The sequence below is a fragment of the Phodopus roborovskii genome, unplaced genomic scaffold (assembly GCF_943737965.1).
Source record: "Phodopus roborovskii unplaced genomic scaffold, PHOROB, whole genome shotgun sequence".
NCBI lineage: Eukaryota > Metazoa > Chordata > Mammalia > Rodentia > Cricetidae > Phodopus > Phodopus roborovskii.
The window spans coordinates 35182149-35200328 of record NW_026126525.1 but is presented as its reverse complement, the minus strand read 5'-3'; the positions used below and the strand labels follow the sequence as shown (position 1 = coordinate 35200328).

The 18180-nt window shown below is 43.8% G+C and overlaps 1 protein-coding gene across 2 annotated transcripts; it reads right to left on the bottom strand.

Annotated features, from left to right (window-relative positions):
* Positions 1-251: 251 nt before the first annotated feature.
* Rbm47 (RNA binding motif protein 47) lies at positions 252-10007 on the bottom strand. 2 transcript variants are annotated; one of them, XM_051198087.1, is made up of 4 exons: positions 8851-10007; positions 7921-8127; positions 5640-5845; positions 252-2895 (listed from the first exon to the last, which is right to left on the bottom strand). In XM_051198087.1, exons 1-4 carry the CDS (start codon positions 9977-9979, stop codon positions 2665-2667), a joined length of 1773 nt encoding a protein of 590 aa, XP_051054044.1. In that variant the 5' UTR covers positions 9980-10007; the 3' UTR covers positions 252-2664. The 2 variants fall into 2 exon arrangements, with proteins under 2 accessions (XP_051054044.1, XP_051054045.1); XM_051198088.1 differs by having other exon boundaries at positions 7921-8124.
* Between the last annotated feature and the right edge of the window lie 8173 nt (positions 10008-18180).

Here is an 18180-nt window from a genome sequence, read left to right as displayed (position 1 = left end):
CACCCTTATACAGACATACATGCAGACACAATACCAGTGCACATAAAATAAAAATAAATAATTAAAAAACAAAACAAAAAAGCCAGTCAGTGACCACACAACACCTTTAATCCCAGCACTTGGAAGGCAGGTAGATCTCCGAGTTCAAGGCCAGTGTCTTATCCCCTGGAGCTGGAGTTGCAGGCAGTTGAGCCTCCCCAGCTGAAAATACTGAATTTGTCAAAGTTTTTAAAGGAAAAGAAAGTCTGGAAACTGCTTTAAAGAAAGCTTTATTTACCACATACATCCTAAGAATGTACTCTGTAAATGCAGCAAGGTCTAGAAAGCTTTTCAAATACCAAGCTAAAAACTAAACTAGTAGCATGTCTAAAACTTTTAAACGTTTAAAAACATTTATATTAGTTTGTTCTTAATCCTAAAAAAAAAAAAAAAAAAAAAAAGTTCACATTTCAAGTTATAAACTTACCTCAGTAGTGTACATGAAATGGTTGTGAGACAGTAGGGATAGGTGAGACCACAGGGCCACTGATGCTTAGCGGCAGCCACCAAAGCTCATGGCTAAGGTAGTGGCCACATTCAGATAGTGCAGTTTTTCCTTTTATTATTATTGGGTTCTTTTGCAAACGTTTTCCCGGCACTTGTAAAATACAGCAAGAACATGGGGTCAGTGTTCCATCGGAGGACCTCTTGGGACTGTCCTCGACACTTCGTTCCCACAAGTCAAGGGAGGAGGACCTGGTAGGAGGTACCTTTTATGGAGTCCTCATCCCAACACGTCAGTGTGGGTGCAACTTCCTGGGTGAATCCTCAGAACATTGCACAGCTACTTTATGCCATTCAACCAGGATGGAGAGGAAAAGTTAAGGCCTTAGCAGGCATTCGACCATTTTATAGAATAGTTCAATAAATACTCCTTATATATAAAAATCCATCTCATCAAAAGGAGGAAAAAGGCATTTGAGAATCTCTTAATTTAAAAGAAGAGAAAAAAAATTAAACAACTATCTAAGAGCATTGGCTAAGGGCACAATCCTGGGACTAATCCACAAATAGGAGTTAAGCCCATTAGCAAACTCTGGTGGGAAGAAAGATTTGATGAACTTTGTTATGACATAAAATACAACTGTGTGTCTTATTGTGCACCTTATTGCACACCTCACGTCCTTGACTGAGACTTTTAAAAAGATGATATAATTCATACAATAGATGACAATATTCGCATTTTACTGTATTTTACATTCACTCTGCAGAAGAGAAGCCTTTAAACAGAACACTGCATCTGTGTTTTTACTTCTTAAAAAATAAAATAACAAACACTTGAATAATATTGAAATAAAATGGCTGCATTTTGCATTTCACTTAGATACCATGAACTTTGGCAACACAAAAGGACTACAAGCAAGCATCAGAAGTTATTCACAAGCTCCCCTTTGACTCCTACAGGTTGCTCCTCCTCCTGGATTCATATGCCCCATGTTCATCTACCAAATGCAAAGCAACCTAGGGGAGCTTTGTTGACAAACACAATGCTTCCAACACTCCTGATGATGGCAGACATTCTGCAAGAAACACAAGAAGGCAGCTAGAAGCTTAACTTCCTGTTAGCCAATCTTGAAGGTCTTATCTATACATTCTTGGTCTCTAAAAACTCAGACTTCAAAAATAAAAGCATTAGAAAGTTACATACTGAACAATTAAATAGCTATGCAAAGATGTCTTATGGAAACATGGTAAAATTTTGTCCTTACATGTACTCTGCTACTGAAAACACATATAGAAGGTAATACCTTCAAACAAACTAAAAGACCCTAACAAAATCCAAGGAAGAAGTATATAAAAGGCATCAGTTGTCCTTCTCAGAATAAAAGTTGTACTGGAGGTAGGGAAGGAGGAGGGGCGGGTGGGGGGGGGTGCTGGGATAGCCAACAAAGACCCAGGGAGAGTAAGCCCGAGGTAATGAAACAGGGTGAGAGCTTTCCAGTGTTGGGACTCTGGGTGTAACGATTGTTACTAAAACAAGACAAAGCAAAACCAACCCACAAAACAGAAACCATGATGAGAATACATGGCAATACCCTCAACCCTTAATGCCAGGGAATACAGCAGAGATTTTTACTCATTTTGAAATTGCACTTTCCAGCATCACCTTTAAAAATAAGGTTTTATGTAGCATTTCAAAGCACTACAGTTTGTATCTTTAAATATTGAATATAGTTTTAAAAATAGTTCCCTAGATGCTTGGATGTGCTTTTTTTTTTTTTTATAATATATATATATAGCTGATATATTTTGAAAGGTTCTACAAAATAGAAATCTCTGGAGTGCAGAAGTTAAGAAAATAACCTTCATACTGAAAATATATCCTTAAAAAACAAAACCAAACCTCTGTACAAATGCAGTAGAGCATACAAATTTTATAAGATGGTATTAAGGCATGAGGCGTTGCAAGTCTCTTAGAAATGTATGAACGCAGGCCTGCTAAGTTGAAAAGTCTTTAAAAAAAAAAAAGTGTGAAAACTTCATGGATATAAAATATTTCGATGTGATATTCGCTAACATTCTTCACTTGCAGGTTTTGCATGTGTGCCAATCTGACACGTTCTTTCTTCATAAATAATAAAGTGTTCCTTCAGCGATGTTTGGTGGCTTGTCTTGGCTCTGGTCTCAGTAAGTCTGGTAGACGTCGTGGATGGGCACCTGGAGAGCAGCGGGGAAGGCCTGAGGTATGTAGCCAGCATAGCCCCCGTACACGGCGGCCGCAGCATTCTTCTGTAGTGTGGCGATCGTGGCAGTAGCAGGAGCAGCAAAGGGAACGTAGCTGGCCCCATAGATGCCAGCAGTGGGAATTCTCTGAACATTTGGTGCCACGGTATACACAGGAGTTATTGGCCGGCCCTGAGAGAGAGGGGAAAAAATTCTTCCTGAATGCACGTGTAGGTTCATCATCTCCTTTAACAATGAGTACCCCAGGAGGAAGGGAGAGAAGATGAGCACTCCCGGGGGGGGGGGGGAGAGAAGGTCTAGGTAGAGAAGCAGAAAGGACAGTGACATTTACTGAAAGAGAAAGAGATTAGGCAGAGCAAAATCTCATATCCGAGGTACTGTACGATGTGTTCATCAAATTCAGTGTTCAGACCTGGGTCAAATCTGGAGGCTGAGGTTGCGCCAGAGTTGTAATATGCTGGGGTCTTCTATTGGTCATTACATTCAGCCAGACCACTAAGAGAGGTGATGGCGGTGCTGGGAACCTACCTTAAGAACACTAATTTTAACTGGACCTGGGTTGTTCCTCTTTCTGTTTAAAAGTGCAATACACCCGTGTCCATAACAAATTGGGGGGGACGCTGTGAGGGCTGACATTTATCTAAGGGTTTGTCATGGATTTAAGGTAAAAATAAACTACCACACAGTGGCTAAAGTAATTGGTAACCCTCACGTTCCACAGAATGACCTGAACTCAATGCTGGTTTCTCCTCTGGGCCTTACTCTTCCTTCAGAAATGGAAAAATACATTTTAAAGGCAACTCTTCATAGGTTTTCCTTTTCAGTGTTGTGGAATGAACCTAGAACACCTCATACATACTAGGCAAACGAGCCACAGCTTACTTGCTTTATTTTTTATTATTAATGAATATTTAACCTTTTGTTTTTTGAGATAGAATCTGAGTCATCCAGACTAGCTTTGAACTTCCTCTGTAGTCCAGGCAAGCTTTGAACTCTCAATTATCCTGCTTTGGCTCCCAAGTAACTAGGATTACACGCCTGTGCCACCAGGTGTGACAGCTTCCTGTTTTTTTCTTTTCTTTCTTTCTTTTTTTTTTCCCCTCCTCCTGTTGTTTTTGAGACAGGGTCTCTTGTAGCACAGTCTGGCCTCCAATGAACTGTATCTTAGTGATGGTTCCCAAGGCCTGACCTCCCTGCCTTCACCTCCGAACTACTGGAATTCCTAGATTCTTATAACAGATCTAGTCATCGCTATCACACACAAAATCTAGAACTCAGAGTCACAAAATTATGTTCAAAAGAATTTAAGAATTGTTTTCTAACTGTAATAAAATTGCTACAGTAATGATGAGCCTAACTGGGAGGCTCTAGTCTTCCAGGCACTGTTCTTAGTGGCTTATTTGTATGGTTTTATGAAGTCATCAAAACCTTGGTGTGATGACATACACCTTTACTCCACACTCAGGAGGCAGACAGAGGCAGGTGGATTTCTATGAATTCCAGGCCATCCTGAACTACATAGTGACCCTGTGTCTCAACCTGGGACTCCTCTGAAAAAGCAGTATCTACTCCTAACTGTTGAGCCATCCATCTCTCCAGCCTTGTAAACTTAAATCTTACACAGTGTGAGACATTTATAAAAAATGATTTTTTAAGAGGTCTTGGGTGTGTCTGGGCTATATATTTCAACCCTGTCTCAAAAATAAAACAAAACAAACAAAAGGTTCTAAGTTCAAAAAATTTTACTTAGTGACATGCTGATGAATGAATAATTTCTGAATGAAGCAGTCAATACTCTTAGTTTACAGTGGGAAAGGGCAGTGGTGATTCAGGCGCCTGGCCATTCGTAATCACTGAGACATTTGTACAAACCATGGATTCTGCAACCCCAGCCCAGCCCCAATAACAGGAACTTTGTAGGACTCTAGCACAGATAGGAATTTCTGCTGTTCAAAGCTCACATCATGGATATTTCTCATTCAGTGAGACGAGGAAACCCGGGGCATTCGCACTTTTGATTCACTCATTCAGAGAGTTTTAAGATTCTCTCCCCCCCCCCCCCACTTAGTTAACAGATACCTTCCTCGTGTGCACAATGAAGACACTTCGGCCTAGAGGGCAGCTTTCCAAGAAAGAAAGAACAGGCAGTCAGAATACAGAGTATTGTATTAATGAGAGGTCCAGGAGAGGGAATTTGGAAAGGCTGGGTGAGACAGGAGATGAGGGGAAGAAGTGTCACATACTATGAGCTAACTAGGGAAAGGGGCAAAAAGGTAGGATCAGTTTGGAAAGAGAGAGCAATCACAGTGTGAGACATTGTTGGAGGAGAGCAGGCTTTTCTATATCTACTCCAGCTTTTAAAAATCTCATGAATTGCTGGGCATAGTGGTGCATGCCTTTAATTCCAGCGCTCGGGAGACAGAGTCAGTAAAATCTCTATGAGTTCAAGGCCAGCCTGATCTACAGAGCAAGTTCCAGAACAGTCAGGGCTACACTCAGAAAAGCCCTGTCTTGAAAATAAACGAACGAATGAATAAAAATCATGAATTACATGTCCATATGGACATATTTGTTGTGCATGGGGGTAGGGGAGGATGTGCATCACAGGGCACAGGTAGAGGGGAGTCAGAGTTGTCTCTCTCCTTCCACCAGGTGGGTCCTAAGGACTGAACCCAGGTCATCAGGTTTGGAATCAAGCACCTTTATCTGCTGAGCCATACTGTGTGTGTGTGAGTGTGTGTGTGTATTAAACTTAAAAAACAATCTTCATAGAGCTAAACATTTCTTTCCTGTTATTTTACATTAAATATTTTTAAAGTATCATTATACAGAGTATAGTCTCAGTACTGAATACTAATGAGTCTACGATTGAGAGGGGCTTCATACATAAATGACAGTGGCCATAGACTCTTTACCTGGAAAGGTGGCGGTGTGGATACTGCAGGAATAACAGCAGCATGGGCAGCTGCGGCGGCGGCAGCAGCGGCAGTGGCAGGGTCAGGTTGCACGGCAATGGGGCTGATCATGTGTTCCATTGTGTGGATCTTGCCATCTTCGATTATTTTAGGGGCTGGTGCTGCCTGGAACATGGAGTACTGGGCACCGATGGCAGGGATGGCCACTGCAAGAGAGGCAGGAAGAAGACAGGTTTGTCATTTGCTGTCACTGAGGAAGACCCTTCACATGCTGGCATTTAAGAGCCAGGTTCACAGCCATGCACCTCCCACGTGCGCATTGCTCTGCTTGGCTTAGCACCATGTCGGGATGGAGCTTCTCTGCAGATCATTGTGGAAGGAGCATTTCGAGTGAGGCCTCTACACTGACATTTCCTAACGAGTGTGAGTGTGCAGGCTGCTTATTCTCTGACATCACTCACCCCACAAAGCCCTCCTCACTTTCACAATATTTTAAGAAGCAGGTGGAGGTAAGAGATCATCCTGACAGCTTGGAGATTTGAGTACACCCTCCCCATCTCTTATTTCACATTAGTGTTACAGATCCAATGGGAGGGGATTTGAGAAGGAAATAGAAAAACCTCCAATGTGCTAATAGCCATTTATCGTAGTCAAGAGTGGGTAATTGGTTTTTTACTCGAATCTGCCAACTCAAACAATTTCTGTGAGTGGAGTCCAAAGGAATTGCTTCAAGCAGAGATTCAAACAGATAGAATTACTGAATGTCAATGTGCAATACCAAGAGATCAAAAGGAAGAGATGCTAGCCGATGCGGGGGAGATTGTGTATGTACATGCTGTTTGTGTTGAAGGAATAATCAGGAACATGAAATGTACACACAAAGAATCCTTTCATTTCTGTTTTCTCTCCAACTGTAAGCACATTTATTCTACAGAGAAGGGTATGATCAAAGGCATAGACAAAATGGCTATAAGATAAACAATGGCTTGGCCATTCAAGAAAAAAAAATATCTAAATATCAAATATCCTTACCTGCCTTTCCAACCAAATCTTTGACCAGTTTTGTGCCCAAATGTATTGACACTGCCCTGGTATCTCTCAGAAGGACAAAGATGTACCTTCAAGTGATACCAAAGGACTACTAGTTGAAGCCATGTGGGGGCTATACAGAATAGCTAACTTCATTGTTTTGGCTACAAGAACTCTCTACACCCAGGACTTCCATATGGCTAAAGACTGTTCAGTGCCAATGGCGTTTCAAAGGCATCCCAATGACGGAAGTCACTGTATTGCCAAGATTGCAGGGCTATTTCCTCAGGTACCACTGGATTCCTTCAACATGTTAAACCTATGTTCCAAACTACCATTTCCTTGCCTCTTAACTAGGAAAAGGAGTGTGCAATCAGCAAAGGAGCAGGTGACCTTCAAAAGTCTCCCTCCTACTCTCAGTGAGGCCAAGAGGCCAGGAAGAAATTCATTCACGTTAACCATGGAAGGGAGTCTCCATGGGTTCAGAAGTTATCGTCTGGAGATTCTGCATATAATGGGTTTGCCAAACTCACTAAACACAGTTAAAACTATCTTTCCTCACAGTGGGTGACCAAAAGACCAATGTACTGGTAAGTTTTTTTTTTTTTTTTTTTTTGGCAGTAAAAGCAAAGGTCAAGGCCCCCTGGCTCAATGGATTGAGCATCTATCTCAATTCTTAATCTATGAACCCAGCTTAAAGACCTTCACCTCTGCCTCATCGACAAGTCTTGGTGTCTGCCAGACCATCGTGGGAAAACTGGAACTATAGGCTAGAAGAGACGCTTCTACTTTCTCTGAGAACTGGTGGTCCCTGTGCCCCCTGCTTTCTGGTGGCTGAAGCAAAGATGGGACACAGCTCAGTGATGGAGTGTTTACATATATTCACAAGGAAGACAGGTTCCAGGTAACAGAAGAAGCAGGGCACTTCATTCCCTCCCACCCTTTCCTCACCTCTCTCTTGGCTCTGCCTTATTGGTCACAGACAGAGAAATAGCCAGATTATTGGCAGGTAACACCTGCCTGAAAACTCCCTGACAGTCTAATGTGAATGTGGCCTGGACTAGACCAGTCTCCTAAATTCTATAAGGTCCAGGTGTGGGAGGTGGAGGAATTATACACAGACCTTCTTTTTTGCAGAAGGGGAAGAAGAATCCATATGCAGATGGAGTTAAGAGCCAGGAAGACTGGCTCACTTGAAAGAGAGGGTTGGGGTTTAGGGCCAAATGACACATTTGTGCTGGCTTATACTGACCTGCACCAGGTTTAATGGCAACTGGACTGACAGTAGAGATTTCCAAATTTGGCACAAGTTCATATCCTTTTTCTTGCTGTTTGCCTTTGCCTTCGTGATATCGGCTATATATGCCACGGCCAGCAGAATATCCTCCAAGGTAGGAACCCCTGGGCCCTGGGGCTCTGTTTCCAGCTGCACCTCGCCCTCGGCCTCTTACGCTGCCTGCTTATAATACAACACAAAAAAGGATGAGCCAGCAACAGTGACCGTTGGGGGGCCTTTAGTCCACCCTCTGTCTAAGTGGCAGATGGCCACAACTCTGAACTAATTGGGGGGGGGGCGGCTAACAAGATGCTTCTGTTTTGATCTACTTGTCATTCTAATCTGCTTGCTTTGTGCAAGGGGAGTTCCCAGGGTTGTAATTGCAACTTCAGTGATAGAGGGTAAAACAGTTAGATCTGGAAAGGGATATATATGCCTGTCTTCCCTCCTTGTTTTGTGCTTAAGAAAAAAAGGCATGTTGTTTTCTAGTGTCATGATTAGCCTATACTCAGTGACCGTGACTTCATTTAACTTCAGAAGCATCAGCCCAGTCTGGCCTCCAACTAGGATTCCTCTTGCCTCTCCTTTAGAATGCTGGGATTACAGGCCTGGCACTACCAAGCCTGGGCTAAAAAGCAAAGTTTAACTTGAGCTCTGATAGGCAGACCTGGTCCACATGGGTTAGGCCACAGCAAGCGACAGTGTCCCAATGACTTGACTGCTCACCTAGAGGGATGGATGCTTCTCTCAATACTACAATAGTGTTTGTGAATCAGCTCTTAGAACCTCAACCTAAAAAGGTAGGGCCTAGTAAATTGTAGCCACGTTTAATCTGACCCTCGTGTCTGTGTGTGGGGGGGGGGGGCAGACACCCAGGGGGCCCACAAGAGAAGAGTCTCCACTAACTTTTCACGAAGTAGTCCCTGTTGGGCCCGATGAGCGCGTTGTAGGGGTAGCCATAGTAGGCCAACGTGTAAGGGTCACAGGAATACACGTAGCTGGGCTGCTGGGCTACCGCTTCTGCTGAGCCACCACCACCCTTGGCTGCCTTCTGGTAGCGGGAGTACTGCTCCTTGTCCACAGGCTTGGCCAGCGTGACTTCCAAGCAGGAGCCTTCCAGCTCTGTGCCATTGAGGTTGTTCATGGCGTGCACTGCGTCCTCACGGCTAGTGAAGTGTACAAAGGCATAGTCGCGGATCTTCTTGACCCTTTCCACGCAGCCTGGGTTGAACTGGCCAAAGCTCCTCTTGATGGTCTCCTCAGTAGTCTCGATCATGAGGTTGCGCACGTAGAGGATCTTCACCGTCTGCATCACATCCTCGTCCACATCGATCTCTGGCTCAGCCCAATCCACAGCGATCTGGTGGCCCCACAGTTGGATGCGACCCGGCATGAGCTTGCGGCGAGCCATTGCTGCAGCACGATGGCTCTCATACTCCACGAAGGCAAAGCCTCGGTTTTTCATCTTGTCTGCGGCACTGGCATACACGATCACGTTGAGCACGCCCTCGGTGACCTTGGCGATCTCCTCCAGGATCTCCCCACGCTTCTTCATTTTGGGGATGCCACCGATGAAGAGGCGGCAGTTGTCCACGCTGCAGCACACGCCCAGCAGGCGGCCCGGGCGGATCTCGTAGTTATTGAGCTCACGAACAGCTCGCTTGGCCTCGTGCTTGTGGCAGTACATGACGAAGGCATAGCCACGGTTCTTGCCGTCGAAATCCATCATGAGGCGCAGCTCGTAGATACGGCCTACTGTCTCGAACACAGGCACCAGCTCATCTTCGTACACATCACGCGGGATCTTGCCCACGAAGACCTCGCAGCCTCGCTGGGGATGCGGGCCCTCCCAGCCGGGTGGGGGCCCACCATACTTGCGCTGCCCATTTTCCTGTACCATGCTGTAGCCAGTGCGTTCCATCAGAGCCAACAGTGCAGCCTCATTGGGCGCGCCCGCCACGCCCTCTGGCACCTTGGAGGAAGACCCCACTGTTGGATCGCTGTTCATGGCTGTGGTGGAATCCTCTGCAGTCATACTGTCAAAGGCATCCACGGCTGGAGGAAACCTGCAAAAGAGAAAGGAGGGGTGTGAGTGGGGAACCCCGAAAGGACTTCTCCTTGAACTCGTCTTTGTTTCTGCTCACGCTCTTTGATGATATACATACTTGTTAACAGGCAGATCATTGGGGTGCTGAATTGAGATAGTAGATGGGGGAGGCCGCTGTGAAAATGCAGGGGTTCTTAAAATAGTGAAGCTGTGAGAACCTGCTGTCATCTTGAGGAAAATTCTTGCAGCAAGCAATGATTTGTTTCAGCCCTGCACAGTCACGTCTGATCTCACTCCACTACAGCACTTTGCATAGTTTCTTTTATTTTTTTGGTGTACACAGCCTTTTTATTTACTGTTTCAAAGGCAAACTTTTTCACTGCACTAATAAAAACTGAATGACATAATTGCCCCCCCCCCACTGTGGCACCTGAATTGTTGGGGATGAAACCTAGAGGCTGTGTCTCCAGAGCTAGAGCAATGTGATTATTAAACTTCAAGGAGATGTTTCCCTACAAGGTGGTTACTGAACTGTGCACTGAAGTTTTAACAGGAAATGAGATGTTTCAGACTTCTATATTCAGGCAAAATCTTGGTATGAATCATTTGCTGATTTGGACTCAGTCCCTGAAGAGTCAGGTTAGCTCAGGAAGTTGTGAAGCAATATTTCTATGAAATCATATCTATCTGCATTCTCAGTTCATCTTCTCAGCCCTTGTACACAGTAACTGACATTCATCTCAGCTCACTTGTGGGTAAAGAGACACAGAAGTTGTGTAAATTGCTCCAGTTCACACAGGCACCTAGGTGTTTGGCTCCAGATTCCATATCCTTTCTTGAGAACTTGCTGTACAAAACAGCATTTATTTATTTAGTCAGGGTCTCATTCACGCTAGCCCTAGATGACTCAGAACTCATTCTGTGCTGGTCAGGATCTCATGGCAATTCTACCCCAGCCTCCTGAGTGCTAGGGTTACAGATGTGAGCCATCAACTAATAGAGCTTAAATGGGGGTAAGAATTATTAAATTAGCCAGGTGATGGTGGTGCACGCCTTTAATCCCAGCAGGGGAGGCAGAGGCAGGCAGATCTCTGTGAGTTCGAGGCCAGCCTGGTTTACAGAGCTAGTTCCAGGACAGGACAGGCTCCAAAACAAAGCAATACAGAGAAACCCTTCTTGAAAAACAAAACAAAACGAAACAAACAAACAGATTATTAAATTTTTTATTTAAATTAAGTAGCCATGGGTGGCAGTTGTATGAATGGTGTGATGATGCCATTAAAAGTTGCATACAATACTTGTGTAATGAAAAGTTTATGTAACCCTGGCTATCCTGGACTCACTTTGTAGACCAGGCAGCCCTTGATCTCACAGAGGTCAACCGGCCTCTGCCTCCCCAGTGCAGGTATTAAAGGCATGTGTCATCACCACTGGCTCTGAATGAACTTTTTAAAGAGTGAAATATATCTCATTTTTGGACAAATGAATTCTATAGAGAAATCTAGAAACTGTTGGAAAGATAGCTCAGCAGTTAGAGGCACTGGCGTCTCTTCTAAAGGACCCAGATTTGATTCTCAGCACCCAAATGGTGGCTCACAACTGTCTGCAGCTCCAGTTCTAGAACATCCAAAACCCACTTCTGACCTCTATGGACACCAGGCAAGCACATGGTACACATAAATACATGCAGGCAGAACACCCATACACATAAAATAAAATAATACCAAAAATGAAGCAAGCGTCATGGCTGAATGCTCACAGGATCTCCACCTTTTTCCTATCTTATGGGCTGGTGTCTGAATCTGGGCTTATTCCTCCCTGCTGCTTCATATTTTAGAAACATTCTAACATAGTCTCATGCTTTGTAAAAAAAAAAAAAAAAAGTCACTTTAATGATAGCCTCAGGTTTCATCATTTCACTAGAACCAAGAATACTGTTTTATTTTTAAAATGCTAAACTGTGACTTGCACGCATGAGACTATTCAGGGAAAGTTCAAAAATAATCAAGTGGCTGAGGATGTACAGATCATTGGACAGTGCTTCACTAGCAGGTGTGAGAGGCCCTAGACAATACCCAGTATCACAAAATTAAAAGGAAAAGAGGAGGCTAAGTTTGATGTCACACATTTGTAATTCCGGTACTCACAAGGCAGAGGCAAGATGATTATAGGTTTGGGGTCAACATATAGAAGGAGACCCTGTCTCAAAAAGAAAAAAAGGAAAGAACCTCAAATCTATACTGACACACAAACTAGAGATATGTATTTTCAACTCATCCAAAACAGTTCTCTTTTGGCTTATTTGCTGAAACAAAAACAGAGGGGTGTTCAGAGTTAGAGAGGGGCCCTGTAGTCAGACAACATGGTTGGGTCCTAGTTAACCCTTCCTAGTTGTATGACTTAGGAGGACACTTAGTTATTACATGAATCACCTTCCCTGCCTGTAAATGGAAATCCTAATGATAGTATTAATTTTAGTACAAAAAAATGAGCTATGTAAATACAAGACAGATACTATGGTAGTTTGAATGACAAATGTCCTCTTAGTCTTGGTCCCAAGCTGGTGTTGTGTTTGGGGCAGTTTGAGAGGTAGGTATAGCCTTGGCAGAAATTTGTTGCTTCCTCCAGGAAGGGTTTTCAGTGCTTAAGGTCTTGCCTTACTTCCTGTACCCTCTCTGCTTAGTGTTTATGGTTCAAGATGTGATCTCTCAGTCTGCTATTCTAGCCTCCTAGATTGCTGCCTGCTGCCACACTGTCCCAGCCACTAGGGATTCCAAACCTCTGGAACAGTAACTTGGTAATGTTACCTTATCACAGACTCTCTCACCTAGAGCCCAGTTTGGCTTTGAACTCTTATTCCTCCTGCCTCAACCTCCTCAGTGCTGAGATTACACAGGCACACAAAACACACACCATGGCCATCTTGAACAAGGAACTTTGACCTATGCCCAGAGCTCTGCAATAGCTCAAGAAATGCCATATTTGATTCAAATTCTGGTGAAAACTCAGACCAATTTTTATTTGAATTTTAGTAATTTTAAAGACACGTTTTTCAAAAATATCTTTGGGGAACTGGTGAGATGGTTCAGTGGGTAAAGGCACTTGTCACCAAGCCTGATGACCTGAGTTTGATCCCTGGGACTTATATATAGGGTAGAGAAGACCAAACCCTTCAAGCTATCCCTAACTTCTACCTGCATGCCTACTACCCTATCTACTCAAATAACTGTCATAAAGAATTAATGTATCTTTGGATAGGGTTTCTGTCTATTTATCTTGTTTTCTTTGTGCTTCAGTGCTTGCAAGATAGCTTGACAACAGCTCCTTATCAAAGGTTTTCTTAGTGTACATTAGGAACAATATACTGGTTCCTCTAATTGCAATGTGGAAGATCTCTCTCCTTCCAAATGGAGCACATGTAGTTTAGGGGACCATTTAAAAATCAGTGACCTACAATGGAGGATGCCAAACACATACACAAACAAGCATAAGTATGATCAAAAGGCAGATTCTACGTGTTACAATACAGAAAACAAGTCACTGATGGATAGTCACAGGAATAGAACTCGCGGACTCCTTAGTATACGGACACGCTTTAAGTTTAAGCGAGGCAAAAAGAAAAATAAAAGACAACAAAATTGGGATTTCAATAGAGGCCCTTAAAAAATGATATGCCTTTAAAATGTATTTTATTTTTTATTCTTGTGTGGATGTATGTGGGTGCCTGGAGCCTGGAAGAAGCTGTCAGATCTCCTGGAGCTGGAGTTACAGGTGGTTGTGAGATGACTGATGTGTTCTATGAACTAATTGGATCCTCTGTAAGAGCAACAAGCTCTCCTAACCACTGAGCCATGTCTCCAGCTTTCCCAAAAGTTAGACCTTTGAGCAACCCCTATTGCTTCATCCTGTGCTAGCTGCCTTATCCTCGAGGAGCTCACCTCCCAGTTAGCTGAATTAGGCTTAGACGTAAGGAAGCTGAAGTCTAAGGCAGTTCGCACTGGCATTTATCAACCAAGAACTGCTTCAAAAGGGTCAGACTTTAATATTCTTAACAGTTTGTTTCAAATAAGGTTAAAGTCCTCAAGCTAAAGCCTGCCCGCCACCTCAGAAGTTCACTTTTAAAAATTAGTCATGAATTTGAGGGCGAGCAAGGAGGGCTGGGTACATGGGAGGGATCAGAAGGAAAAACGGAAAGGAGGAGATTGTGTAATCATATTTTAAATAAAAATTATATTTAAGTCAGGTGGTGGTGACTCACACCTTTAATCCCAACACTCTGGAGGCAGAGGCAGGGAGATCTCTGTGAATTCGAGGCCACCAGGTCTACAGAGTGAGTTCCAGGACAACCAGGGCTACAGAGAAACCCCTTGTTTAAAAAAATAATAATTAAAAAAACAAAACAAAACAACAACAAAATGAAAAAATAGCCATGGTTGGGGGAAGAAATAGAAAAATTAGCCCTGGGGAGCTGGAGAGGTGGCTTAATGGTCAACAGCACTTGCTACACAGTCATGTGAGCTGGAGTTCAGATCCAAGCACACACACACAAAAGCTGGGTGTCCTGTAAACATTTGGAACTCTAGATCCAAGGAAGCCCACACCTCCTTCTAGCCTGTGAACACATATGGGGACGGACGGACACACACACACACACACACACACACACACACACACACACACACACACACACACACACACAATGAGCCATGGAGGCCCTGTACGGCATCACAAGCCTGTCATCACATTTGGGCAGAAGGATTGGGAGTTCAAGGTCATTCCCAGCAATATATTAAGTTCCAGGCTAGACTCTATCTTGAGAAACCAAAGCAGAAATCCTAAGGAATGTAGTTCTGTGGTAGAGTACTCGACTAGCAAGTCAATTACTAATATCATTTTTAAAAAAAGAGAAATTAAAAATTAGCCTTGGGCCTGGTGGTGGTGGTGCATACCTTTAATCCCAGCACTCAGGAAGCTGAGGTTCATGCCTTTTAGACTAGCTTGTCTACACACAAAACAACAAAAGTAGCCTAGAATATTTTTAGAAAGGAAGAGCATGAACACACAGCAGCACAATGTGTAGGGAGGGAAGTGTCAGAGACAAATACCAAATGTTGTCCTACATCAGGTTTGCACTTACAAGGTAAATTCACGGCAAAAATCTTCAAAGACTTGAATTATAGTTTTAGTACTGCTCAGAATACCTTTCATTCGAATTTTAACTTTTAACTGGTTCAGCAAATGTTGCTAATATCCGTAGAAATATCTCCAGAGTTCAGAAACAAGTCTTTATGGTCAAATATGAGTTTATTCTAGAATTACTTGGATTGACAGTTAGCTTTGGTTCATAGCTCCATGAGGGGTTTGTGTTTGGGGGGAGTTTAAACATGAATGTGTACTTTCTATGAGTGCTACTTTCTAGGCCTGTCCCATGAGTTCTGACTTCCATTCCAACACTCAGCACTGAGGTGGTTTAGACAGCAGCTACCTGAGAGGATTCAGTTACGTTTGAAGACACCTGACTCACAACACACTTGAAAGGTTAGCAACTGCCTTGTTGTTTTAGTCACTTAAACTGGATTGAATGGTTCATGCCTATAACTCCAGCACTCAAGAGGCTGAGGGAGGAGACCTACTAAGAGATGGCGTGTGTGTGTGTGTGTGTGTGTGTGTGTGTGTGTGTGTGTCTGGGTGTGGTTGAGAGGGAAAGAGAGACAAGAGAGAAAAGGTGGGGAGTCACTTTAAGGCCAGAATTCAAATTTTAGGGAGGGCTTGGTCACTAAAGTTGTAAATAACCCTGTGACTTACAGAGATACTCTGTGAAGAAAGAGGGAGGCCACTACAAACCAGGAGAATTCAGGAAAGAAGGATTAGCCACAGCAGAAAAGTTTCTAACATGTGGCACTTAGCTTTTCGCTCAGTGCCAAGTCACCACTACCCACCTGAATAAACATCGGGGAGGCCACTCCCACTTTCTGGGCTCTGGCATCAGGGCATGTCTGTCAGTCCTAAGACTTAAAGCACCACAGGCTCATATACCTCTCCCCACCCCCCACCTTGCCTACACTAATTGCCCTCTGCTCACATAAAAAACTTCTGAACCTCCTTGCCCTAAGCAAGATCTGAAAGGATGAAGAGACGGGAGAACACGACATTCTGGCCTCTACTTTTAGTTGCCTCTGACTGAGGGAGAGGTCGTGTCCCGAGGGTTCAGCCATGTTGTTGCTGGTACAGAATCTGTTATGGTAAAGGACATCATTCAGTGAATAGCTGTGTTTGATAAACAGAAGCAAAGCCAAGAGCTCAATTTTCCCAGGCACTTCTATCAACACAGTCCTGAAAAGGAGGCATTTTGCTGTGGGTTCCCAGGGACACCAGCTCTATGTCCCAAGAAGGGTGAAGCTACTTGCTAGAGAGAAAGGGCAAAGGAGGGAGATTTCTGTCTTCTGGTACCTGCCTACCTGTCTACGTTTGCCAAATCTTTCAATGGCTCTGGTCTGTAGAGCAAAAATAGGAGGGAAATGATCTCTCTCTCTCTCTCTCTCTCTCTCTCTCTCTCTCTCTCTCTCTCTCTCTCACACACACACACACATACACACACACACACACACACACACTCTGCTTGTGGCTAGAACACTTTAGCCCAGGAGGCAAATGTAAGCTGAATGCTTGTTTGTTTTCAGCATCACCCAATGAACTTAAGAATAAGTGTCAAGTGTGTAATGCCTATAAAGAGACCAAGACAATATATTCCTAGCAGATATTCATGTACTGTCAAACTCTGGGGTAGAGACAGAAAGATGCTGCCTCGGTTTCTATAAGATGGGATGGCCTGAAGAGGCGCAGTGTTTTCTTCTCCCATGCATGGTCTCATTTCACAGAGTCCCAGACTCTGAGCTGCACAGGGACCCGAGGTATCATCTATTGCAGGAGTTTGAACCTTCTGTAGGACGATCAATGTTTTGGCTGTTGTGAGGGATGTCCTTGGCATTGTAGGAAGTTTGGAAACATCCTTGCCCTCTACCCACTACATACACAAACAAGTGGCCTTACAATGTTGTGACAACCTGAAGCGTCTTCAGACAGTGAAAGTTTGTAGGGTAGGGGATGTACGAAGTTGCTCTGTGTGGAGAAGTGCTATGGAATCTATCTCGGAGCCTCCAAGACTGTGTGTTTATAAGTAGTAGAAGCTGTTGTTTTATACTCTCTACCCTCAACTTAAGCCTGTTTCCTTTGAACTCTTCCCCGCCCACCCACTTTCTAAGTGCCCCTTAAGACTACAAAGAGTCATCGTCCAAGCTGGCCTAGTAGTCCATGCTGGACTAGAACTCACTGATCTCCCTGCCTCTACTTCTTGAGTAGCTAGGATTATAGGCAGGTACCACCCTACCAGGCCAACCATGGTACCCTTAATCTGGTTTGTATTTCCAGCCTGAGATGTGTGCAGTGTTGTTCAACGGGACAGGCCAGTGTCTGTGATTTAATAATGTGGCTCAAATGCTATCAATTTTATTTCTCAAAAAAAAAAAAAAAAAAAAAAAAAAAAAAAACCAACTACCATCATACTCTAGCTATAGTCACATTTTGTGCTGACTAATCTGTCACCAGTAACCCAATGACAGGCTTCCGTAATCAGGCAAATTACCAGCCAAGCTACTGCAGTGTCTCTTTTAAATGGAGAACATCTGCTTCTGCCACACCTGAGAAGTGCTGACAAGTATGGTTTTTAAGACTTGGGTCATTCTCAAATGTCACTAATGGCTTCTTTAATGACGTAATAAGCCTCATGCGAGAGTTAATATTCTTTTAAGGCACATTACGAACATTCACTGAAAATGTGGTCTTGGAACATAGTGCATTGGTACTAAAGTCAGCGTCTGCACTCAAGTGGCAAAGATCTAATGAAGCAGACAAGGAAACAATATTGAGACAGTCATTCCCTCACTAGTTGGGTACATGCTGTGGACTAGGCTGCGCTAGACTTGGGCATGCAACGATGATCACTGCACGGTCCTTGTGTTTGTAGTATAGCAAGAAAGAGGGGACAGCAGAGGGAACACCATAAGCAAAGATGAGTAAATGTGCTGGAATTGCCTGGAGTGGCTGAAGTGCAGGAGGCATAAAAGGGATGGAAGAGGCCTGGGGAAGGAAATAGAGCAGGATGGTGACTGGACTGAAGCATACCCCTTATT

What these genes read in the sequence shown, in the direction of transcription:
- Rbm47 (XM_051198087.1), bottom strand. Translation starts at nt 9,979, where the DNA reads ATGACTGCAGAGGATTCCACCACAGCCATGAACAGCGATCCAACAGTG. An exon ending in TGCCATTAAACCTGGTGCAG is followed by an intron (nt 5,846 to 7,920) that starts GTCAGTATAAGC and finishes CCTCTCTTGCAG; the next exon opens with TGGCCATCCCTGCCATCGGT. An exon ending in CCACACCGCCACCTTTCCAG is followed by an intron (nt 2,896 to 5,639) that starts GTAAAGAGTCTA and finishes CCTCTCTCTCAG; the next exon opens with GGCCGGCCAATAACTCCTGT.